This window comes from Dreissena polymorpha, chromosome 1 (assembly GCF_020536995.1).
Source record: "Dreissena polymorpha isolate Duluth1 chromosome 1, UMN_Dpol_1.0, whole genome shotgun sequence".
Taxonomy (NCBI): domain Eukaryota; kingdom Metazoa; phylum Mollusca; class Bivalvia; order Myida; family Dreissenidae; genus Dreissena; species Dreissena polymorpha.
The window spans coordinates 37,983,458-38,010,051 of record NC_068355.1 but is presented as its reverse complement, the minus strand read 5'-3'; the positions used below and the strand labels follow the sequence as shown (position 1 = coordinate 38,010,051).

The window sequence follows — 26,594 nt, the reverse complement described above, 5'->3', positions numbered from 1 at the left end:
TATGAATCACCACGTCTATGATATGATAATTAATTCCAAAGAAGCAATAGTTCCTATTGTGTTCACAGTGATAGCATATATCAAAATTCACAGAAACATCCAATTAGCGTGCTAAAAAATACATATATACCTGTTTTCAGTGGGTGTTGTTCGTATTTCAGCAATTTTTCCATAAATTGGCACCCAATTAGACAAGTTTGCTATATAATTAATGCATTGCACGTGTTTGACCAAACTTTGATGGAGCTGGTTCACTTTGTACTAGATTGAAATTGCAAAGGATTCTCTTTAAAAAGCTTCAAATCTTGCCGACTCATATATGCACTAAATATAATTAATGTGCGTCTTATTGGGTAAACATGAGGACAAAAAGCACATGTAATTAATGATTTAACAATTTATTTAGAGTTTCTGATATATTAATGATCATTGAACCTCTGTTTTTTCTTGTTTAATGTGAAGCTCAGTGTTAGCTTTGTTGAAAGCATCACTATAAGGTCTATAGAGACTCTACTATCTAGCCCATTCCCTGGGAAGAATATGTTCTTGTTGTTAATTTTTAACCCTTTGCATGCTGGGAAATTTGTCCTCTGCTAAAATGTGGTCTGCTGAATTTCTAAAATAAGCATTTTCTTCTATATTTTTCAAAGAAAACTATTAGAATAGCAAATAGTTTGGATCCTGATGAGACGCCACGCCAAACTGTTTGCAAAAGCCTTCAAAATTCGGTTCCCGCACTGAAAGAGTAGAAAAAAACACACACAAAAACATTTGATAGAGGTGACCTATATCTCGGCCTATGGTTTAATGGCACACTATTTATATGTTACGTTGTTAATGCTTTGACTTATTTTCATTATTTATAAATTTATGTGATATATGAATGACATTTCCTTTGTAATTATTTAAAAAAAACTTGTTGTAGTGTTTAAATGATGGATGTGAATCATTTTTCAACATTTCTTTGGGTAAGAAATGCCAATGAAATATGACAGTTGCAGTCATAAATATACTCACCTTTTGTATCTCTCTTAGTCTATAATTAATGACTTGACGTAGGTAACGGCTAATGCTCCTAAACTTGCTGAATAATGCATTACGACACTGATTTTCAGATGTTTACTAAGAACTACTAACAACTTACATTCAGTCAAGTAAATTGAAATTAACTGAAAATTTAACATGAAAAAGAATACGTCGAAAAACCTACATTCAGACATTGACAAACAAGCAGAATGCTGATGCAAATATTTTGATTACATTTAAATTTGTCAAAAGATATCATTTTTTATAAATCAGATTACTTGAATGCCATTATATAACAATTAGTGCTGCTTAAATAAGTAAGAATCAATCATAAAACTTTTATAAAATTGGCTAAACTAAAAACTTGTGTGCATCATAGTGCTACAACACAAACATGTATGATGAAATACATGCTTCATCATTTATAGTTTGTATACAACTTTTTATTCTCTCATCAAATAAAGCAAGAAGAACATTAATTTTAGAACAAAATATATAAATACCAAAACCAAATATAATTACGAAATTATCATCCAAGACTTATGCATCAACTAATTACTTACTCTATCATCCCTTACTCAATCATCACTCAATCTGGAATAGCCTCAGATATTGAAATAGTTAGAACCATTTGAACCCTACGCATGATGATGCACGATGACTAGGACTGCAGATGAGCTTTCAATGATTTCCACAAACTGTTTGTATAAATCAAATCAGGCCACTAAATTCCACTAACGTTTTTCCCATCTCGTGACTGTAATGAATTGAATTTGCCATCACCTCAGCAGAACACTTCATCAACATGGAAAGTAATGACTTTATCCACTAGCCAAGTGATGCCCTTACCACTCTAAAAGTGGTGACATAATGGTCAACTTTTAGATAGCGACTTTTTTCCAGCAGTGATTTCCTGCTTTGAAAGTAGTCACTTTCCCCTAACTAATTTCATTAGCACAAACGTTTAATACTTTTCAGAAGCAAACATGCCTATGACGTCTTGAAGTGAATTGTGTGATATGTCTCTATTTGACGTGCAATTTGAGACTGCATTGTACACATATTGTGACGTCACTTCGTTCTTGTTGAGAAGTGACACCTGAGAACACAATGATAGCGACTGGGGTATTCCAGTTGGGTACATTAACCCATTTATGACTGGGTCAAGAAAAAAGGCCTTGGCAAACAGCGTAGACCCAGATGAGACACCGCATGATGCAGCTTCTCATCTGGGTCTGCGCTGTTTGCTTAAAGGAATTTCTGTAAGAAATATTCTTAATATTGAAATAACAAGGGCTGTTTGTAAAACATGCATGCCCCCCATATGGGCTCTCCGTTGTAGTGACAGCCATTGTTTGAATATGTTTTTTGTCACTGTGACCTTGACCTTTGACCTAGTGACCTGAAAATCAACAGGGGTCATTTGCCAGTCATGATCAATCTACCTATCAAGTTTCATGATCCTAGGAATAAGCGTTCTTTAGTTATCATCCGGAAACAATTTTACTATTTCGGGTCACCATGAACTTGACCTTTGAACTAGTGACCTCAAAATCGATAGGGGTCATCTGCAAGTCGTGATCAATGTCCCTATGAAGTTTCATCATCCTAGGCATAAGCATTCCTGAGTTATCATCCGGAAACCATTTTACTATTTCGGGTCACCATGACCTTGACCTTTGACCTAGTGACCTCAAAATCTATAGGTGTCATCATAGAGTCATGATTAATGTACCTATGAAGTTTCATGATCGCTGCCATTAGCGTTCTTGAGTTATCATCTGGAAACCATTTTACTATTTCAGGTCACCGTGACCTTGACCTCTAATATAGTGACCTGAAAATCAATAGATGTCAATTGCCAGTCATGATCAATCTACCTATCAAGTTTCATGATCCTTGGCATAAGAGTTCTTGAGTTATCATCCGGAAACCATTTTACTATTTCGGGTCACCATGACCTTGACCTTTGACCTAGTGACCTCAAAATCAATAGGGATCATCTGCGAGTCATTTTCAATGTACCTATGAAGTTTCATGATCCTAGGCATAAGCGTTCTTGGGTTATCATCCGGAAACCATTTTACTATTTCGGGTTACGGTGACCTTGACCTTTGACCTAGTGACCTAAAAATCAATAGGGGTCATCTGCGAGTCATTATCAATCTACCTATCAAGTGTCATGATCCTAGGCCTAAGCGTTCTTGAGTTATTATCTGAAAACCATTTTACTATTTCAGATCACTGTGACCTTGACCTTTGACCTAGTGACTTGAAAATCAATAGGGGTCATCTGGGAGTCATGATCAATCTACCTATCAAGATTCATGATCCTAGGCATTCTTGAATTATCATCCAGAAACCATTTTACTATTTCGGGTCACCATGACCTTTACCTTTGACCAAGTGACTTCAAAATCAATAGGGGTCATCTGCGAGTCATGATCAATGCACCTATGAAGTTTCATGATCCTAAGCCCAAGCATTCTTGAGTTATCATCTGGAAACCACCTGGTGGATGGACCGACAGAGCGACCGACCAACCCACCGACATGTGCAAAGCAATATATCCCTCTTCTTCGAAGAGGGGCATAAATATACTAGACATCCCTAATTTGGGAAATAAATTGATTCAATTTAGAAGGATAAGAGAGTCCAGTAGGCATAAATGGGTCAAAACTTAATGTGCAAGGATCAAGAACTTAATTATAAAAGGAGCAATCAACAAATAAATTTAAAGGGATCTTTTCACGCTTTGGTAAATTGACAAAATTGAAAAAAGTTGTTTCAGATTCGTAAGTTTTCGTTTTAGTTATGATATTTGTGAGGAAACAGTAATACTGAACATTAACCATGCTCTAATATAGCCATTATATGCATCTTTTGACGATTTTAAAACCTAAAAATTATAAAGCGTTGCAACGGGAAACGATTGAATAATTTGGAGAGTTCTGTTTTTGTCGTTAAATTTTGTGAAACTACGAAGATTGCTTATATAAGGTATAAAATACGTCAAGAATGTGTACTAGGCGGAATAGGCTAAAGCGTTTTTACTTCAGGACTCTGGCAGGACTCCAGGGGTCACTGGTTCGAAACCTGCTCCGGGCAATGTTCTTTTCCTTTTTTAATTTTTTTTCTTGATTTTTTACTGGAGCTTTTATGATCCAATGTTTACATTTATCAATATAAAGCATTTCATGAATAAGTTAAAAAAATGCCAAAATCTGTGAAAAGGCCCCTTTAAATGTAAATTGAGTGCAAAATTAACATTCTTCTAAAAATAAGGCAAAAGTGAAAGTAAATATCTGTGCAAAATCAACTTGCCATTGCATGCATTTAAATGACTTAATTGTTTACCAATATACATTATCATTGTTTTAACAAGTGATACATGCATATCCTAACTTGTTATCAGGACCTAATATATGTGGGCCCTGCTCTGTGAAAAGGGGGTTTAATGCATGTGCGTAAAGTGTCGTCCCAGATTAGCCTGTGCAGTCCGCATTGGCTGATCAGGGACGACACTTTCCCCCTATACTTGATTTTTGCTAAGAAGAGACTTTCTGTAAACGAAAAATACCATAAAAGCGAAGTGTCTTCCCTGATTAGCCTGTGCAGACTTTACGCACATGCATTAAACCCCCTTATTCAGAGAGCACTGCCCATATAGAGATGAACTAATCAGTCTGTACTGTATAATTAGTTATTTTGATAGACCAGGACATTTTGCATCTCAGCAGGATGCCATGACAGTCATCCTGGACCCAGGACAATCCTGGCGAGACCAGGAACCAGGACAATCCTGGAAAAACCAGGACAGATAGCCACTAGGTAAGAATGGTCTTAACCATTTCATGCTCAGATATGCACTATTAATTTTGTAGTTCATCAGAAAGTTTTATTATCCCATTTATGCCTAGCGTCTAGAAAAAAAGGCCTTGGCAAACAGTGTTGACCCAGATTAGATGCCGCATGATGCAGCGTCTCATCAGGGTCTGCGCTGATTGCTTAAAGGAATTTCTGTGAGAAATATTCCAAATATACAAATAGATATTCTAGACATCCCTTATTTTAGTAATAAATTGATCCAATTTAGAAGGATGAGAGAGTCCACTAGGCATAAATGGGTTAAATCAAAGACCTTTCTAACTTATAGATGAATGTTTTAAAGGCTTTATTTCTAAACCTTCAATAATGACAAGCAGCAAACTTTATAAAAGCTGAAAATACTGTGATTTACAAACAGGCTGTTCTGGTTTTATGCTGGTTGCATATAGCCATTGTCACTTTGCTTCTTACCTAAATGACACTGCACATGAATATTCTTTCATACTGTATAAAAACCAGTACCACTATAAAAGACTTTCTCAGAATGTCACAATTTCCCATCGCTCATGATTTATTTACGCATGTCTTCCATAATATTTTCTCACAGAAAATTCTCATTAGAACTCACTTTGGGGTTCAAGAAAAACAAAGATCATCTGTCACACTTTGAGAACGCAAATAGTCGTTTGTTTTCCACAAGGCATTGCCCGTTCAACTTTTTGACTGTAAAAGTCGACTGATTTTAAGTCAATACTTATCATTATTTCTGAGAAAATTAGGTATTGTTAGAAACAAGGGCTGTTTGTAAAACATGCATGCCCCCCATATGGGCTGTCAGTTGTAGTGGCAGCCATTGTGTGAATACGTCTTGTCACTGTGACCTTGACCTTTGACCTAGTGACCTGAAAATCAATAGGGGTTATCTGCCAGTCATGATCAATGGGGGGGGGGGGGTGCACGAGGGGCACGTGCACCCACAGCCATTAAAGCCTTATTTTTTTTCTTGTGTTTCTTTGTGAAACGAAGTTGGCCAGATGTTCCGATTTACCCGATTTCCGACAGACGACGTGCCCCTTCCAACCTTACTGCCTACTATCCACCGGGGGGCACCTGTTGTACATTAAGACTCGATTATCCCCGTCGCAAGAATCTCTTTAGTGCGATATCCTCTCTTTTCGGCAGATATTTTAAGCGTCTGGGTAACATTAAGCGTCTGGGTAACATTAAGCGTCTGTCATTTACACTAAATAAGCGTCTGGATGATCTTGAACCTTGTTTTGATGTCAAGTATACCAATTAACACTGTATTGTACGATGTAATAATCATGGGAACATAAGATATGGAGACTTTTCTATCGGTATATAATACAGCATACCACGGCATTGTCTTCATACAAATGAAGCGAAAGGCAACAACGGTGGATCGATTTTTTGGTCTAATCAACAAACCAAAAACAACAAAGAGTCTGATTCAGAGCCAAAGTTGTCGATTCTAAGGTAAGATTTTGTTTTTTAATGTTTTATAATTGCGTTTATTGCGCTAAGTTTATTCAGTATGTTTTAATTGTTTAACTCTAAAGTATTGAAATATAGGAACAAAAAGATTGAGCGTAAATGTATTAACAAATTTCTTTATACTAATACACTGTAACTCCAATATAACGCGGATGACGGGGTCCAAGCTACGCAACAGCGTTATAAACGGACAGCGTTATAAGTTTTGAGCTTATTTATTTAAGGGGCTATAAAAACAGGTAAAGTATAGCCTATAATATAGGTCCTGTGTATCGTCATGCTGTGTTGTCATCCGCAAATACATGCATATAAACCGAATCGAACGATAACAGTATACATACCGCTTTTCTAATGTGCACATTTATCCGATAATCCAATATAATTACATCACTTACGAAAAAAATAATGACAAGAAATATGTTTACGAACTTCGTAAACAAATTCATATGCCTACGCCATTTGTCAGAAAAATTGGTACACTGCATTATGGGACACAGCTTTCATTGGACGAGCGCATTTAAATTTAGATTGAATGCAACACGATACATGTACAAGTGCATCTCTGTTAACTATTACACTGCGTTAGCATGTAAATAAATCGTCAGGATTTTTAAATTTATTTTTCGTATACGTACTGAAACATTAAACACACACAAAGATATTTGTATTTATCAAGCATGTGTAGCATATAATAAACGATAACACACTTACACAGCCATAGTTTATACAATGAAATACAATACACGATAAATACAAAACATAAACAGGTAATCGTTTCAAATAACTTTAATTTGATAATTATACCGCTTGCACTTGCCTTATTGAAATTAGCGCACCGAACCGCTCTAATAGGGAATACATGTAATAAACACTGACTCGCGAGTTTTCACACCTTTATTGACATTACACAACAGATTAACACCAATTAGCTGTCGAGTGTCGTTTAACCTCGAATCGATTAAAATCAGTTAAACGGACGGATAAAGCAATCAAGCTGTGATCGCTGGCTTCTTTGAATTTATGAAAATACATGTAGTTGCATAACATGGATTTGAATCAGAAATGGAAGGTTGGAGAAAAAACGGGATCCAAGGACCCCCCGCGTTATATTGGACACAGCGTTATAACGGACCGCACTATATTGGAGTTACAGTGTAGTACAATAAATAAAGCCCATACAATAATATACATTGTATGCCTGTTCTGCTATGTAAACATCTTGTAGATATTAATTTAATTAAAATTGAATTTTATCAAATGGTCTGTGCACTTTTTTCAGCTTTTGCATTTTTAAATAATAATATTCACATTTGTTCATGCTCTGATAAAGTATGGTAATTGAAATATTGATCAGACCAACGATATTAATGTATATTTTGAAGTAAAATGTTTGCACAGTTAATTAAACTGAAATATATATTTCTATGGATTTTTGTCTCTCTTTTTTTTATTTTCAGAACTTGTCATGTTAAGAGTCCACCTACCAGCTCAGTGTGGTTAAATTTAGCTGCCAGCCTCTACCATTTGGAGCCAGAGTGTATTTGTTACTTGTTGAACTGTTGAATGTAAATTACAATTAAAAAAAAAAACCATCTTTAACAGACAGCGTTTTATATTTACTTCTTTATGTTGAAATCACCTATATTAAGTGTAAACGTATTGATATATGACCGTTCATTATACTCTGACTTCTTGTGGCCCCCCCCCCCGCATTTGATTTGTTATGTCCTCTCTGGATCAGGCCCTGATTGATGAAAACTTTCTTATTGAGCTACAATTACAGGTTGATGAATGAACTGGAACTGTCTCTGCTATGTCTGATACATCCCCTTCAAGCCACCTGGTCAAAGGGCATTGACAGTTCTGTTTAAAGACTGTGTTCTCCCCCCTCCCCCCCCCCCCCCCCCCCCCCCAATCATGCAGCAGACCTATGAAGTTATTATGACTTGACCTGGATAAAATTTCAGCCTGAAAATTCACAAGGGCAAATACGCTGAAATTAGGAAAGCAAGAGTAACGGTTCTTGTGCATTTCACTCCTGCCATTAGAATCTAGAATCTATTAAATGTCAAGTTGATACTTCCTAAATGTTTGCAAGATATGCCCCATTCACAAGATATGCCCCATTCAACATTTAAAAGAAATAAATTAACAATGGGCAATAACTCTTAAAATATGGAAGCAATAGCTATGGATCTTGTGCAGGGCACATCCCATACAAGATTATTATCTACCTAACTAAAAAGTTAAAAGATCATGCATCTTATGGTTTTCAAGACATTCTACCTACAAAATGTATTCTAAAAATAACACAAATGAAATAATTAGCAAAACAGGCTAATCAGGGACGACACTTTTTGCTTTTATGATGTTTTCTGTTCAAAGAAAGTGTCTTCTGAGCAAAAATCCAGCTAAAGGCGGAAAGTGTCGTCCCTGATTAGCCTGTGTGGAATGCACAGGCTAATCTGGGACAACACTTTAGGCACATGCAGTAAACCCCCTTTTCACAGAGTGCGGCTAAAATAGTTTCCCCACTAACCAATATCCTTGTCTAAGGTATGTGAAAATGGGACTCAAGTCCCCACACCCTGGATGGACAGTCCAACCCAACAACTGCTGAGCTAGATGGGTCCATAATCTCATGAAGCAAAGTAAGAGTGCCACAACATCTTGATATCTTGGTCTGAGGATCTGTTCCTGCCCATGACAATAGGGCTTTCATAGCTTCTTATCACGAGAGGCTTAAGTAATTACTGGAGACAAGTAATAGCCCATTTTAAATGGAATCAATAAGTGTTTCCTGAGAGTCATCTGCCATTATTCTCACAGACAATGACAAGGACATGTGTACGTAAACAGCACCCTCCAGTATAAAAGCACCTATAGTGACTTGTAAAGACATTAATGCATGTTTTTATCAGGGTTTTCTATGTTATGTAGGTCTTCTTTGTTATGCACACATCAGCAAAAGTGTGAACATTCTTATATTTATTTACCATAGTTAAGACTGCCTTCATATTTTCCGCACATTAATGTGGGTCTTCAAATTAAGTACAAAGAAGCACAAGATAGTAAATACGTTTTGTCTTTAAAATTGTAAAAATAAACTTATTTGTATGAATTACACATATACTTTTGAAAATACGTAAGTTGAAAATGCAATTCATTTTCAGCAACATAATGAAATATAGGAAAGTATAAGTAAGGGGAAATAACTCAGCAATGTGCAGATCCCTGGGCAAATTATGGTGATGACATATTTGAAGTTTAAATTTAATTGATTGAGAAATATTTAAGTACATATTTTTTACAAAAACTAGACAGAAACAAAAGCTGTCTCCATAGTATGACATATGCCCCCAAAAAACGCTCTGATAGAAGTTATGAGCATTTTTTGAAATATAAACGCAGATTTCGAAACCTAAACGTGGAGCCTATGTTCAAGGTCAAAGTGAAAGGGGTCAAAATGTGTGTGAGTTATATACACTGTAACTCTAATATAACGCGGATGACGGGGTCCAAGCCACGCAACAGCGTTATAAACGGACAGCGTTATAAGTTTTGAGCTTATTTATTTAAGGGGCTATAAAAACAGGTAAAGTATAGCCTATAATATAGGTCCTGTGTATCGTCATGCTGTGTTGTCATCCGCAAATACATGCATATAAACCGAATCGAACGATAACAGTATACATACCGCTTTTCTAATGTGCACATTTATCCGATAATCCAATATAATTACATCACTTACGAAAAAATAATGTTTAACATTTATGACAAGAAATATGTTTACGAACTTCGTAAACAAATTCATATGCCTACGCCATTTGTCAGAAAAATTGGTACAGTGCATTATGGGACACAGCTTTCATTGGACGAGCGCATTTAAATTTAGATTGAATGCAACACGATACATGTACAAAGAAATGTTTTATTGCATCATATGCAGCATGTAAAAAACGTGCTTTCCGTGGACTTTCTGATAACGGGCAAAAATTTAAGTGCATCTCTGTTAACTATTACACTGCGTTAGCATGTAAAAAAATCGTCAGGATTTTTAAATTTATTTTTCGTATACGTACTGAAACATTAAACACACACAAAGATATTTGTATTTATCAAGCATGTGTAGCATATAATAAACGATAACACACTTACACAGCCATAGTTTATACAATGAAATACAATACACGATAAATACAAAACATAAACAGGTAATCGTTTCACATAACTTTAATTTGATAATTATACCGCTTGCACTTGCCTTATTGAAATTAGCGCACCAAACCGCTCTAATAGGGAATACATGTAATAAACACTGACTCGCGAGTTTTCACACCTTTATTGACATTACACAACAGATTAACACCAATTAGCTGTCGAGTGTCGTTTAACCTCGAATCGATTAAAATCAGTTAAACGGACGGATAAAGCAATCAAGCTGTGATCGCTGGCTTCTTTGAATTTATGAAAATACATGTAGTTGCATAACATGGATTTGAATCAGAAATGGAAGGTTGGAGAAAAAACGGGATCCAAGGACCCCCCGCGTTATATTGGACACAGCGTTATAACGGACCGCACTATATTGGAGTTACAGTGTATATATATATGGAAAGGCCTTGTCCATATATACATGCATACCAAATATGAAAGTTACATCTCATGAAGCGATATAGAAGTCATGATTATTTTTCTAAACCTAAACTCAGATTTGGAAACCTAAATGCGGACCCTAAGTTCAAGGTCAAAGGGGTCAAAATTTGTGTGCGTATGGAAAGGCCTTGTCCATATAAACATGCATACCAAATATGAAGGTTACATCTAAAGCTACATAGAAGTAATGAGCAGTTTTCGAAATGTAAACGTAGATTTCGAAACCTAAACGCAGACCATAACTTCAAGGTCAAGGTTAAAGGGGCTAAATTTGTGTGCGTATGAAAAGGCCTTGTCCATATACATATGCATACCAAATATGAAGATTACATCTGAAGTGACATAGAAGTTTTGAGCATTTTTCGAAACCTAAACACAGATTTGGAAGCCTAAACGCTGTCCCTAACTTCAAGATCAAGGTAAAAGGGGTCAAAATTTGTGTGTGTATGGAAAGGCCTTGTCCATATACACATGCATACCAAATATGAAGATTACATCTGAAGTGACATAGAAGTTATGAGCATTTTTTGAAACCTAAACGCAAAGAGTGACCGAAAGACAGACAGACGGATGGACGGTCTGATCACTATATGCCCTCCTTTGGGGGCATAAAAGACCTGATATAAGAAGATAACATGTTAATAAACTATTGTAAGCACTATTAAAGCAATATTGATTGCAAGACAGAAATGTTACTTATCCTTTTGATCTCTTTGAGTTTGCAAAGCTGGGTACCGTTTTACTAAGCAGCTTCAGCAAGTCTTAGACTTACGCACATATATTTTAAAATAATTGAATTTCATTTATTTCAGATTGATGCAAATTAATTTTTACGTGCAATGTTACATTATATTATGAATTTCATTAAAACATACTATTTGCCAATGTAGCAAGAATTTGAAGGAACTATACTTAATTAAAAATATGTGCATAAGTCTACGAATTGTGTTGTTAGCTTAGTAAAACGGTACCCAGGCCTGGATCAAATATTTTTGAAGACATTAATTTATTTAACTCTAGTAGACAAGGTAGATACATTGCTTGCTAATCTAATCTTACTTTATGTCCTACTTCTATTTGTTGATTTGATTTCACAGTAACTTCCCTTTTATTTGAATGTTCAATGATGTTTTGTTTTCTGAGTTACTTCCCTTACTTTTGTAATATTTCAAGATTCGCTGGTTTAAAGCAACATGCTCACAATTGTTTATGTAAGAATGTTCAAGTTTTTGTTAAATTATACAAAATAAAACAATTTCATAGTTACTTTGTTTCACAGTTTGCATCCAGAAATGTAAATTCAAGTAAACAGAATCCAATTTTTAGCATTTTTATCAATGACATATGCAACAAATAACAATGTGTTCATATACAATAAAACAAAATGTGTTCTAAACAAAAATAACAGTACACTGGATTGAAATTGTAATTTATCCTCAATAATTTCATTAATTTATGTTGAACAAATGTTATTTCTTTTTTTTTCATGGTAGCTTTTAGATTAAAACTTAATATATGACTATTTCGATTACATGAATAAGTAAATACTTAAATACTGGAACAAATACAACAGAATTTTATATTTTCTAATTAGCAACTGGAAAAAATACGTAGTCAAAACATTCAGCTGATGTTTTAATATGTGGTGTGTTATAACTTTCATATAGTGCAACATTGTATACAAAAATATACTTAACACTAATATTATTCTTTATTAACCCAATTATGCCTAGTGGACTCTCCCATCCTTCTAAATTGGATAAATTTATTTCCAAAAATTGGGATGTCAAGTACTGGTCGAGTACGTAATTCCAGCCACTTTTGGGACTATTTTTACAAAATCTTTTGTTTTAGGCAACTGGTTTAAACTAATCTTCACATATATAATCCTGGGTTCAAAACTCACCTAGAATGAAAATTTCATTAGAATTAGATCAGTGTATGTTACTTTTATGAACAGAAATTAGTGACATATAAACTATCAATTTTCGTAGGGCAATTGTACCTAAAAAATCGGCCACTTTTCAGTTTAATCTGCAGGTACAATTACAAAGAAATATCTTTAGACGAATGTCCTAGTTTTAAGAGTATTAATAAAGGTTTACACAAACACAATTTTTGACTTGAAACGTAAAAAATATGCGACAATATTATACCAGTTACTCCCCCTACCTATTATAATAAATATTAACAGGCCTGCACGGTTAATCGGGAACTGCAAATTTATAAAAAATATTTATTTTCTATAGTTTTAATCAATTTTTACTAACATAGCTATGAAAGTAAAAACATTTTGTTTAAAAAGTTGACTTTAGTGTCGGTTTTTAGTAAACGCTTATATTTAATTTTACCACATGTAAACTATTAATATTCAAATCAAGGGAGGTAATTCATATATTAAAAGTTTATATTTAGGTCCTGATTTCTTTAAATGTATGTTTTTATACAATTAATTAAAAATACCTCAATTAAAGTTTATCAGATAGAAATAATAATAATTTTATCAAATATATTTGTTTCTTATATGAATATAATTTTTGCAATAATTAGTGACGTCACTTTTCCCATGAGAGAAATATCTTGTGTTATGTTTGAGACATTTTAATGCAAACGTTTACAGTGATATGCTTCTTTGATTTGCAAAATATTGAGATAAGGGTTGGTTTTCAAGTTGATTGTTCTAAAAATAATAAAAAAATGTGTGTTTAGATCATGAAAATGATTAAACACAGGTGGCCGATTTTTTACGTACAGGCCGGAATTACGTACACGACCAGTATATTGTTTTCTATATTTAGAATATTTCTTACAGAAATTCCTTTAAGCAAACAGCATAGACCCAGATGAGGCGCTTCATCATGTGGCGTCTCATCTTGGTCTACGCTGTTTGCCAAGGCCTTTTTTTTAGACGCTAGACATAAATATATGTCAACATTTCTGTATTAGAAATGTGTTACAAGAATGCCCTGCAACACAATGTTTGGACTTACGACTATATATTATATTGTGGGAAAATAGTTTAATGGCCATAATTCTGCTAAAACTGGGCAAAATGACCATCTAAACATTACGTTCATTCGCAATTTCATTAGAAATGTGTTAGTGAGAATGGCTGTCACAAAAACAGTTTTTAGCTAACAATATATTAACAGTTATATCTTGCCATTGTTAACACCAGCAGACCACAGTGACAATTTGTAAATTAAACAAACAACTTCTGATATAATTTCCATCAACAACATAGTTCTCAAAACTCACATTTACCCCTTTCCTCCACTCAACATTCTTTCTTGGGGGGAACAACTATATTTAATGAGTATTTAAATAATTCTATTTAATCAAAACTAAATATCTTAGATTTTTTTTGCAAATTTGAATTAAAAAGCCATACAATTTATACAGCTGTTAATCTTGATGTAACGTTTAATTTGAACACATTGGTATTTCGTGTACCTTAAATAATAATTATGATTGAATATTCCGTATTAGCTTGCAAATATGCATGACAAACATGTGAAATAAAGAAAATGTATTAACATCAGCAGACCAAATGTGTGCACAAGAGTTTCTTATCTGGCAAGTTATATTTATCCGACCTTGATTTCTCAAATAGATTTACAAAGTTTATTTTTTTGCATTGGTATCATTTGAATTAAATCAAAGGCTACATGCATTTTGCATTACATTCTTATGTTCTTTACTGTTTGACAACAACAAAAGTGTTTTAACTATGTTAAATACAAAAGTTAATTAAATGAATTTCAATTCTTTCGGTGTTTTACAACAGAAAATAATAATAAGAGATATTGCCCAAAGCAACATTTCAAAATATTATTGAGAAAATCAATTCACATCTTTATTAAAAAGCTCAACATTTTTCAAAATTGGAAAAATCAATAGCAAATGGTAATAAATTGAAACAAATTATAATATGTTATTAATTACAATATCCATTTTGAGCATGAAAAACATACATCTATGGCACAAGCAGCTCGCAAAAAAGTATATTTTTAAGATCTGACAAGATTCTTTCAATAACTATTTACCTTCAACAAAGATAATTAAAACACAATCAAGTATTTAAACAAATAATTAACAGTTTTAGGAATAAAGTTAATATTATCATGAGTTAACAACTAAACACTTAAATTGTTAGATTTCAGACTATAAATCAAATTCATTACCATTAATAGTTTGCACCCTCCTTTATCAAATAATAAATAAAATCATTTGAACCAGAAGTATATTTATATTCACCATTGTAGGCTAGAAGCTTTATTGTCAGCTTTATTGCTGCATAAATGCTGTTGTTGTTGTAATTGTACAAACAGATATTTGTTACTTGATTTAAAATTACTGGCAAAATGAAAACAATCATGTCAACAATTAGAAAAGAAATTTTAAAACAAACAAAGAATTGTTCAGGACTTCACTTCAATTAATCACTATTATATAATTGTACAAACAGATATTTCTTACCTAATCCAAAATTTATTTTTTTTAGGAAAACAATAATAGCCAGATTAAGAGACAAGAATTAACACTTTATTTTGTCACAAATTGCTAAAAAAGAAATTCTAACTGTACCTAAAATGTTTATTTTTTAAAGAAAACAACCATATCCAGAATTCATGAATAATATTTATTTTTTTAGGATTTCACTCCATTTGAACACATTCAATCACAGACAACATAAATACACAAGCTTACATAAAAAACTAACACATGAATTTTTCATTCCTATTGTCATCAGTTTCCAGAATCACACTGAGAGAAACAGGACTCTCCTTTCGAGCCATTTTTGACGAACTGAAATTGTTCACAGTCAAACCTTCAAGTTGGCCAGCTTCCTTACTGAGCAATGTTTTCCCGTTTTGAAGCAAAGGTAAGTGGCTGTCACGATGGACTATGGCCCGCGCTATTCCGTTGAGTTCGTACTGGTATCCCAGACTACACTGGGAAGGCCGCCGACGGTCAATTGAGAAACTGAGGTTACGTGTGAGCTTACGCAGTTGATAGTGAGACAAACAGACCATGCAAAAGATTCGCCAGAACTCCGTGCGGAAACGTTTCCCGAAGAAATAGTACGGTAAAATGTTTACAGCAGAATTAAGGATGATCAAAAAGTTCCCAATTTCATTGACTTTGTGAAACGCTAGCGAGGATGTTGCGAGTTTAATGTTGATTGCATATACCATACGAGACACTAATGCTGGTCCCTGGCATATTAAAAATATAATTATCACACCTATAAGCATCACAGTTGTGTCGTTACGCCTTTTTTCCTTTGCGTTTATCATTCTCCCCTTTTTCTTCGACATCTGAACTGCATGTATTAAGAATGCATTCAATATTGCCAGAGTTAAAAATGGCACACCACATACAAACGTTAAATACATATATGAGTGAACAAAGTCAATAAACATTTGGTTTTTACCCAGATTTGTGTACTGAACTATTTGGTGTGTTTCCCATCCGTCAGTAATCGTTGGAACCGTGATTTCTTCCGATGTATATTCCAAGAAACGGGGTATGTTGAAAAAGAGGCCTAGCAGGTATATGAACACTATGACTTTTCTGGCGCGGCTAACACTGCACAGATGCTCCGCTTTAAAAGGATGGCAGATCATTATGTAACGATCCACTGTAAAACCGAGGGTGAGCCAAATGGACGTAACCTGGAATGTGACAGCCATAGGATGGAGATATGGAAACAATATTGCGTAAGAGTCCTTTGCCCACGTGAGTGAACCCTTCTGTGGAAATTTGGTATCATCACTAAGAAGAAATATTGTCACTGTCAACACCAGAGCGAGCATGTCGCAGACGGCCAATGCTGAGAGATACGAATATGTGGAAGAGTTCATCACACGACGAGTCAGCACCAGGATGCACAATATGTTACAAACAATGCCCGCAAAACATACCGCTGTTCCTGCGACGCCCATGAGATAATAATTGAACAACGTCTTTTCATACTTTTGTTCGTCCGTGTCCAAATCGTGGTTAAAAGGTGTGCTGTCTGATACGTTTGCTGAGAAGAAGTCATGGTTAAGGAACGTGTGATTGAAAGTGATAGGTATGTCCAATGTTGCGATGAAATCTTCCGAAAACACATCCACCATGGTTCTCATCCACATTTACAATACAGGACGCAGATATTGATAAAATCTCAGCAAATCAAAGGGACAGAGATTTCAATATAATCCTCATGTTTTGGTGTTTTTTTCTCCTCTATTTTCTCTAAATGATTACAGTTTTCATCGCAAGATTTTATTCAAAAACACTTTTAAAGCCTCCTTTGTGGTATAATGTTGCAGATTTGTAACTTACATTACAATGACAACATGCTGGCAACTAGATTTTGATGGTTTAAAATATCATTTCACTGTTTATTGCACCCAATGACAGCAATAATTGCCTTTTGCAAAGGTTAATAGCTTAAAATGTTGTCTGTCTATTCCAAGCTGATACTTTGATTTCCTATGTACAGCAATAAAAAGCCAATAATATTACACTTTCAGTTACACCTCCACTAAAATTAATCATTATGCAAACAATAAATGCCTTATTTCTGATGATTGATAATATTTTCTATTTAATAATATGTATGTACAAATTAAATTGTCTTCTTACAATTTAGTTTTTCCACAAGTAACTTGATTAAAAGCAATGATGTCCTTCTTGGAAACTTGAAACAAATAATTGAATATGTTACTGTGTTTTTTTGTACTTTTTTTCAATATTATTTCATGATCCAAAATTTGTTCATATCGCCCCATTGGTGCAAAAAGGTACCATGTGCCTTCTAATTTTAATGTCACATGGTACCTTTTTGCACCAATGGGGCGATATTTTGTATAATATTTTCAAACCAACATATTTTTACATCTTGTTCACCTTTCATAGTAAAACTCTCCAATCGCCTTAAGACTGATAGCTTATAAATATTTAATATGAACACCTCCAATAAGGCGTAATTTTGTAATATTGTAGAATGATATCATATACATGTCCCAGTTTAATACATACTGAAACAATTCAATCAACTTGAGACAAAAATCTCAATACAATAATAAATATTCAATAAATAGCTCTCAATTTTATTAGCTTCCTCAATGTTCCAAAATTAATGCTAACGGCATACTAATTTCACAAAATGTTTACTGCACACACAATGTTTGACCAGATGTTCCATAGTAACACACAACTGGCGAAACAACTTGCTGTGATCAGTTTCTCTTTCACCAATATCATCCTTTCACTGCTTCTGCTCATAGCACTATCCCACCATTGGTGTTCACAGAGAGGCAGAATTTTATAACCAATTCACAGCTCACCTTCAAAGCTTTCATTCACGTATGTTTCAGTGTCTCTATGACGTATACAGGACAACACCACAAGCTGTTATCTTAAAATGTAGAAAATATGTCACAGTTGATTGCCAGCAAATTGTGTAAGAAATAATAACCTAATTTGCAATGAATCCCTGAAGCAGAAAAAAACTGTTAAACATTTTTTGCTATTTCTTTATAAATCCTATTGCTTTGATCTATTTGAAACAAAATACATAAAACATTACATGACAATATCTGAACTATAAATATTCTATTTCACTCTTAATCAAACAAGATATCACGTATCAGCCGGTATAAATTAAATTCCAGATATATAAATGTCATAACAATATCCATCATACATTTAGCAACATCCATCATACATTTAGCAAATTCAGGAAATTCTTGTTAAACCTTTTATGTGTCTTTGTAAATCTTAATCAACCAGACATTCTGCCATTCATGTCAATACTTTCATCTATTACATTTTTGTAATATATTTTCTCAATGTCTCTGTGAAATCATTATTTTTAAGTTATTCCTTCTGGCTTATTGTTCAAATCAACATGGGTATGATCGACCTGCTGCCCTGTAAAAAAGGGACAAAATCCCTTCCATAAAAAAGATTGCAGCACCGATGACACACAGGATGATTGCCCCCTTGTTGAATACAATTAGTTATACATGATATTAATTATAGATTTTGTTAGCAGCTGTGTTCAAGATTTTATTTACAACATTTTCCGAGGGTCAATGGCCCATGTGGACACATTTTAATACATGCAATTGATAACAACATTAATAATACTATAAACATATTTCTGATAAGTACTTAAGTGATGAGTAAGCGAGGTTGTTGAACATTATACATACATAAATTATAATATCAATCAATAATTATCTGCTCGTCACACAAAATCATGGTGAGACTATAACAAGAGCTAACAAAAAACTGTTGAAAATACAGAAGAAGATGAATCATACAAAATACCACAGTGCATTGTATTAATTTGAAAATAACAATTATAGAAAATGCAATAAATGAGATTTAGAATGGACAATATTTATTTAGATTTTTTTTTTGCAACAAAAACGTCAAATGAATCGTCAATAAATATATTTTTGATATAATTATTTGGTTGTTTCTATAACCACCTTATTTTGTAATCCCCTTTTTGGGATTGGTGTTGAACACACTACCAAGGAATAATAGTGGAATGCACAATACGGTGACATTAGATTGGAATGCTATTATACATATTACAAATAAATGACATATCAAATTTGTTAAAAAGGAGAGCCCCATGACTTAAATACAACAACGAGAATCTCAAATTATAATGATCGCGAATAATATTACCTCAGACGGGTTATTGCAAACAGCACTCTATGGTGATTGTTTACTCATGCCTGAACTAACTGTATATTCATTTACCACAACATCACCTACAATTGGAGATTTTGCAGTATACAGAAAACATTGATTAACTTTTTAATTTGATGAATAGAAATCTATTTGTAATTGACCAGATAACAATAAATTAAACAAAGACTGATACCAACCACAAGTAACTGTTTAAAGGGACTTATTCACATATTGGAGAATCAAATTTTGTATTTATTTTGTATTGTAACGTTAGGTGTTCCTTACCTAGGACCCTTTCGGGAAACGCTTAGTCTCATGACTTTCGGCTCGTTACTTGTCATTGCTTAAACTGCTTTGGCTGTTTAGCCTCACTCTTGTTTTTTTTACACCGTATGGCGATCACTTGACAATATTCATAATTTTATTTTGTTTATCGTATTATCTTGGCCAATTATGGTGTAAGTTTTGGTCGTTTTCATTATTTTGTATAATTCCCTACATGTTTCCAATAGTATATTTTGGTGACATCACTCCTACTGTGTACAATCTCGTCATTTAGTTTTGGAGATTCAATAGCACCCTGTCATTTCTCGTACCTAGCTTTATTAGAATTTCTTGTTTATTAAGATTGCTTTAGTTCAGATTCAAAAGAGCCTGTTGTATACTTTTTCTAAGTTACAGTATCTATAACTCATTAATTACGCTCGATTGGTCATTGTCGGCTCGGGTACTACTAACATGTACCCCGGGTACTCTAAAGTATACTTACATGTACCCCGGGTACGGTAAATATACTTAATCGTACCCGGTCGATATAAGACTGTACCCGAGTTGTATTCCCGCCTAAAATCCGATGTCGTAAAACGCGCTACCGATTATCTTAAACAAACTTCTCTTTAAAAAAAACTGCGTCAACATGCTTTGTGAGTATGAGTTTCGATAATATAGAGGCCATTTTACAGAAAATTGACATGCATGTGTATATAATTAATTAAAAAAAAAAATAGCCGACAACGACCGATTTAGCGTTAAATTTCCCGGGTACGTTTTAATATATTTACCGTACCCGGGGTACATGTAAGTGTACTTAAGAGTACCCGGGGTACATGTAAGTAGTACCCGAGCCAACAATGACCAATCGAGCATTAATTACTGTCTTCGTAAGCCTGTATATTTAATCTTTTTCTGACACGATAAGCATTTATATGTCTAGTCATGAAGTTTTTAAGAGTTAAATTTGATATATTTCTTGGTCATAATAAGTATTCTGTATAGTCACATACAGTATTATACATTTTTTATAGTTATTTCCAGTATTTTACCATCAAGTTGGAGTGATAACAGAAGTATTTAAACTTCAAATTAGAAATCGTCTTGTTCTTCTATCGCCCAAGCCCTGGTTAGCTATCTGGAGGCTTTCGTATGCAAAATCCAGAATATTTATCACACATTCAAAAACTAAAAGACAGAGCATGCAATAGCGCAAAATAACCCTAATGACTTACAATGTATATTAAATTCCTTTCACAATTATAATTTGTTGAAAGTATTGATATCTTGTAAAAATATACTTTGCTCCTTACAGTTTCCCCTTTGTTCATTATCAGTGACCGACCTGACCTGCTTTCTAAGCCATGGCTGACCGTCACCTACATGCTGAATACTCTCCTATTAATATGTTAGTTGACACAAAATCGTTTGAAAAAACACCTCTGCAATGCTGTGCTGGTCATTGCCCTGTAAAAACAGCCACAAAAGCTTTGCGTATTCATTAGCAAAGTTCTTTCTTATTTGCCATTGTTTATGGGTTTATTGGTGTTGCTTATAACCACTTTGAAAACAGATGAGGAAGCAAACTGGTAACAAATTTAAATGAGGGAACACCCACGTCTCTGATGGAAAGATGAGAGCGACTCACGTCACTGTTATCGTCAGTTTAAATGAAAAGATAGTATTGTTGCAAGGTCATTATGTTGAACATCATTACACCTTCAGCAGTTAGCATTGAACTTTTCTTCCAAGCCAGTTAATTGCATGCTCCTATAAAAAAACATAGCACGCACATCTAACAAAAATTACTCTCAAGGTTTTTAAACCGTACCATACTTTATCAGGCAGTTAAAAAAACATTGACTAAGGAAGTTGGAGCGCTTTATACATTAAACAAGTCTGTCCAGGTTCAAATTGGCTAATAATTCATGGTGCAAATCAGATTTATTTATAATGGAAGCCACCCTTTCTTGCCCAGAAAACTACTCGCTTGCAGCCTTAAATGACTGTTGTCCACTTACCCACTAGTGGGTAACCATAGGCTTTAAAGAGGTAGAGCAATTTGTATAACATATAAATTCAACATGTTTGAATAAATATTTTAAACAAGAGATGTATTTGTCAGAAACAGAATGCCCCCTATTGCGCTGCTTTGATTTTTTTTGGTGACCTTCGACCTTGAAGGATGACCTTGACCTTTCACCACTCAAAATGTGCAGCTCCATGAGATATACATGCATGCCAAATATCAAGTTGCTTTGTTCAATATTTCAAAATGTTCAGACCAAGTTTCATGTTTCATGAAGATTGACCAATAAATGTGGCTAATATAGCGTCAACAAGTTTTCACTAAAGCCATATATGGAAAAGTGCCCCCCCCCCAGCAGCCATGTTTTTCTAAAAGTTTTCATGACCAAGTTTCATGCTGATTGGACTAAAAATGTGACTTATAGATTTTTAACAAGGCTTTCGCCATACAAAAAAAATCTCCAGGCCCCTGGCGGCCATGTTTTTCAACAGACGAGTACCATTTTTGAACTCATCCAAGATATTATTTGAACTAATGTTCTGACTAAGTTTCATGGACAATAAATGTCAGTTCAAGAGTGTGAACAAAGTATTACTATAGCCATATATGGAAAACTGCCACAACCCCCGTGCAGGAATGTTTTTCAACTAACTGGAACCATTTTCAAACTTGTCCAAGATATCATTGGGACACTTGTTTTTACTAAGTTTTATGCAGATTGGACAATAAATGTGGCCCGTAGAGTATTATCAAGGTAAATGTTGATGATGCATGATTTTTTTCAATTTTTTTTAAGATGCTGCTTCAACAAAGCAGATTGTCTAAGTTATCATACCCAGGGTTCTCAATAACTTTTGAGCCAACAGGCTAAAATGTGAAACCAACAGGCCTTCTAGGGAGCTCCGGGGGCATGCTCCCCCATACAATTTTAAAATTTAGAACTTGATTTCCTGCATTTTACCACTTACCTAACAAAAATTGATGAAATAGAAACAACTTTCAGATTTTCAGATTGCTTAAAGATTTAAAACATTTATTCCATCAATAAATTAAAGTTTCTTCAATAAATTTCTGATTTTCTAGTAAGTTTCCAACAAACGTTTGCCCTTTTTCATTAAAAAAAAAAGAAGATTTTTCACAAATAAAGTGTATCATAATTCGGATAAATACAACAATCTGATACGTAGGGTCATTTTTTACGATTTTGACGTTTTTTTTTTGCACAAGGTTCCAATTGAAACATTGTATTCTGAAAAGGAAAAAACTTCAATTTTGGATTGGGAATGGGGTCGAAATTCGGCTGTACAGGAATGGGCGGAAAAGGCCTAATCGTCCCTCTAAATGCCTATTTTGCGTAACACTTCTAGTTTGAAACAAACTTTCAAAACAACAAAAACTTTGAATTGACACAAAAAAATGCAAGCAATCAAGAACAAAAACTCACCATGTGATGAAAAGAACGTCAAAATATTTAACTGCTTTTGACCGATTCCAATTTGCGCCTTGTTGTTGTTTTTGTAATGTGTTAAGGGAGATAATCAAGCGACGTCTTTGTTTAATAGCAAAAAGGAGCAACTTTACCGAAAAGCCATGCAAATATTGAAAAGTCAATTGCCGGTTTTCCGAATCTGAGCGATTTCCAACCGGCCAAAATCTGATTTCAAACAGCTGATTTTACGCCGGCAGCCAGCTCTTATTGAGAACCCTGCATACCTTGAAAAAATTCTTCACAATGGCGACCTATGTAAAAGACCGAGCCAGTCCGATTGAGTTAGCTACATTTTCTCAATAGATTTAATTCGTAACTCCTGCGCTGTGGGTTTTTCCAATTTCTAAGCACGCCCGGGAGGTACAAACATTGTCATTAATACAGTAATGATCGCCGGTAATGCCCCAGTTTAGCCCCTGTGAAAGCTGGCAGCTTCCCGGTAGAACCCCGGTATACCATTATTCCGCCAGCACTCACCGGGTCTATACCGGCATTAGACCCCAGCAGAGCTACGACAACGCCCCAGTTTAACCCTGGTCGTCGCCGGTAATGCCCCGGCGGAGCCGCTGTGAAAGCCAGTGGCGTCCCAGCAGAGGGCCAGTTTACTTATGTACCATAGCTATACCGAGACTCTACCAGCATTCATCGGGGCGTTGCCTTACTCTGCCAGGGTCTGTATGGGCCCTGGTGGAGCTACGGTGCCGTCCCGGTTGTTCCCGGTGCTGCGCCGGTCCTTCCCGGTTCATCCCAGCAGTATTAAACATTTTAATACTTTCCCGGTGGAGCCCCCGTTGTCCCTGGTTCATCCCCAGTTCATCCCAGTAGATCCCGGATCACACACCGGGGCTCCGTCTGCATCATGAGACTGGGCCTTTAAGGTCTTAGTCTTTAGCAAATAATTTTCTTTACTTCTCAGATTAGATTAAAGAAAAGCATCACAATAGAGCTATATCAATAGACATATAAATATCCAACTGATATGGAACGATATATTAGTTCTAGTACAACAAATGGACTCAGGATAGTAAGGTTTTTGTTGTTTGGTGCTTGTCTGTATGATTTGAAATATATTTGAATAGTTGTACGATTGAAAATATATTTGAATAGTATAATATTTATACGATGGAGTCAATGTCTTGGTAGTTTCGTTGACAAACTTCCATTAAAACTGTATGCCCAGGCCTACGCACAGTATATGCGATGACATAGTTACGTGACCGAAGCTGTTTACATGTACATGCAGCATTATATCGTGTTACATAGTATTATTACAAATTAAACAAGATCGAGATTAGTTTATCTAAAGAAAAATGATTAAATCATGGTATTTTTATCAAATATAACGAACGTTCGAGCAGAAAAAGTGGTGTTAACTATTCAGCGATAAGAGAAATAATTGGTTCACTCTCTTTTAAAATATGCTAGTCAGCTTTTGTTTGTACCTACGGTGCGTGCTGAAATATCGGGAAAACCCAGATTGGAGAGTTCCGAATAACAACTATCGGCATATCTCGCTGATTATCATTGATAATGGTAAAGGCAGCTTGCTTCCCGTCCTCTTTCAGATTTAACGAGAGGTTCGGAACAGGAACCAGACACGAAACTGCCAGGTGGCACTTCAAACGTTGTGACGCTGGGAAAACCCCAAATGTAGTTATTTTTAGTTTTGATCTAGAATGTAACCAGCCTTTTTGCAGTTTCCCTGTATGGGTCAAGTTCCCCACGGGTACTACTTCCCAATACCCCCAATTTCTTTTTCGTACCAAAAACGTTTCGTACCCAATGTTTTTTCGTACCAACATTTTTTTTCGTACCAATTTTTTTTTCCATACCCAAATTTTTTGGGGGCATATTTATTTGTTCCCAAAATTTTTGTACCCATTTTTTTTTCTCCGTAGCCACATACACAATTGTGGTGATGTAGATAAAGTTAAATTTATGCTCTACTATCCATCCTCTTCAAAAGCATCGTCACACCAGTACTGTCAGTACTTGATGTCCCACTGGTATTTAACACCAATCATTCAATGTCGTATTAAACAATCTGTTTCAGAACAATACAAAGACTATGGAGAATGTGAAGGTGTCAATATTTTAGACATCAAAGGGAGGCCACTTTGGGCAACAATGTTAAAAGATCGACAAAAACTACCCTTCACAAATTTTGGTGCAATCATAAAAACACTTAATATTGGAATAAGAAAAAGCAGCTTTCCACCGGTGACACGGATCATTTTTCGGATGTGATAAACCCATTGCAAAATCTTTAAATGCCGGCCAATTTGTGTTTGATTTGCTCGTTTTTTTTATCCTGGATTAGGGCATTACAAAAATTGGTGCGCGTTATACATTGTTGCACTTAATGCATGGTTAGTATGGTATCCATTTAAAAAAAAATAATTTAGATGGTCTCTTTCATGAAGCTTTTTACAGACTTTTCCTATTACATAAAGATTTTGCTTTACATGTCAGAAGTGGTGTAGCCTGTCATGCTGCTTCAGTATTTGATAGTATCCAACAGAGGTATTCACATAAACATTGCATGACATGATGGAAGAATTAACCCTTTACCACTTTGACATGTATTTTCACTCATTTGTAGTCCCTTAGAAAGTTAAATTAAATTTGAGATCTTTATTACTAGATTCAAGTTTTTAAGGCTTCAACTCTAAACCTTATATACTGATGAGTAGCAAACAGTATAACACCTGAACAGACTGTGAGTTACTGGCAGTCTGTTCTGGTTTTATGCTGTTTGCACAAAGCCATTTTCACTTAGTTTCTGAGTGAGAAAGGGTTAAGCAAAATGGAGCACAAATGATGCCAATTCATTCATCTATGTGTTCCCAAGCCTTTATAGACACCACACAAACATCAAGAAGTGTCCTATCTTCTCCAAGCCTTTATAGACACCACACAAACATCAAGAAGTGTCCTATCTTCTCAAAGCCTTTATAGACACCACACAAACATCAAGAAGTGTCCTATCTTCTCCAAGCCTTTATAGACACCAGACAAACATCAAGAAGTGTCCTATCTTCTCCAAGCCTTTATAGACACCAGACAAACATCAAGAAG

General features: G+C 34.8%; 2 protein-coding genes across 2 annotated transcripts in view; both read right to left on the bottom strand.

Annotated features, from left to right (window-relative positions):
• Nucleotides 1–26,594, bottom strand: part of LOC127877297 (general transcription factor 3C polypeptide 1-like) — a 413,141-nt gene that overhangs the window by 116,453 nt on the left and 270,094 nt on the right. The window lies entirely within an intron of this gene.
• On the bottom strand, nt 12,342–17,793 carry LOC127865016 (FMRFamide receptor-like). Its single transcript, XM_052404870.1, has one exon. It carries the CDS (start codon nt 17,163–17,165, stop codon nt 15,744–15,746), a length of 1,422 nt encoding a protein of 473 aa, XP_052260830.1. The 5' UTR covers nt 17,166–17,793; the 3' UTR covers nt 12,342–15,743.

Excerpts from the sequence above, each read along its gene's own strand:
- LOC127865016 (XM_052404870.1), bottom strand. The coding sequence starts at position 17,165 with ATGTGGATGAGAACCATGGTGGATGTGTTTTCGGAAGATTTCATCGCA.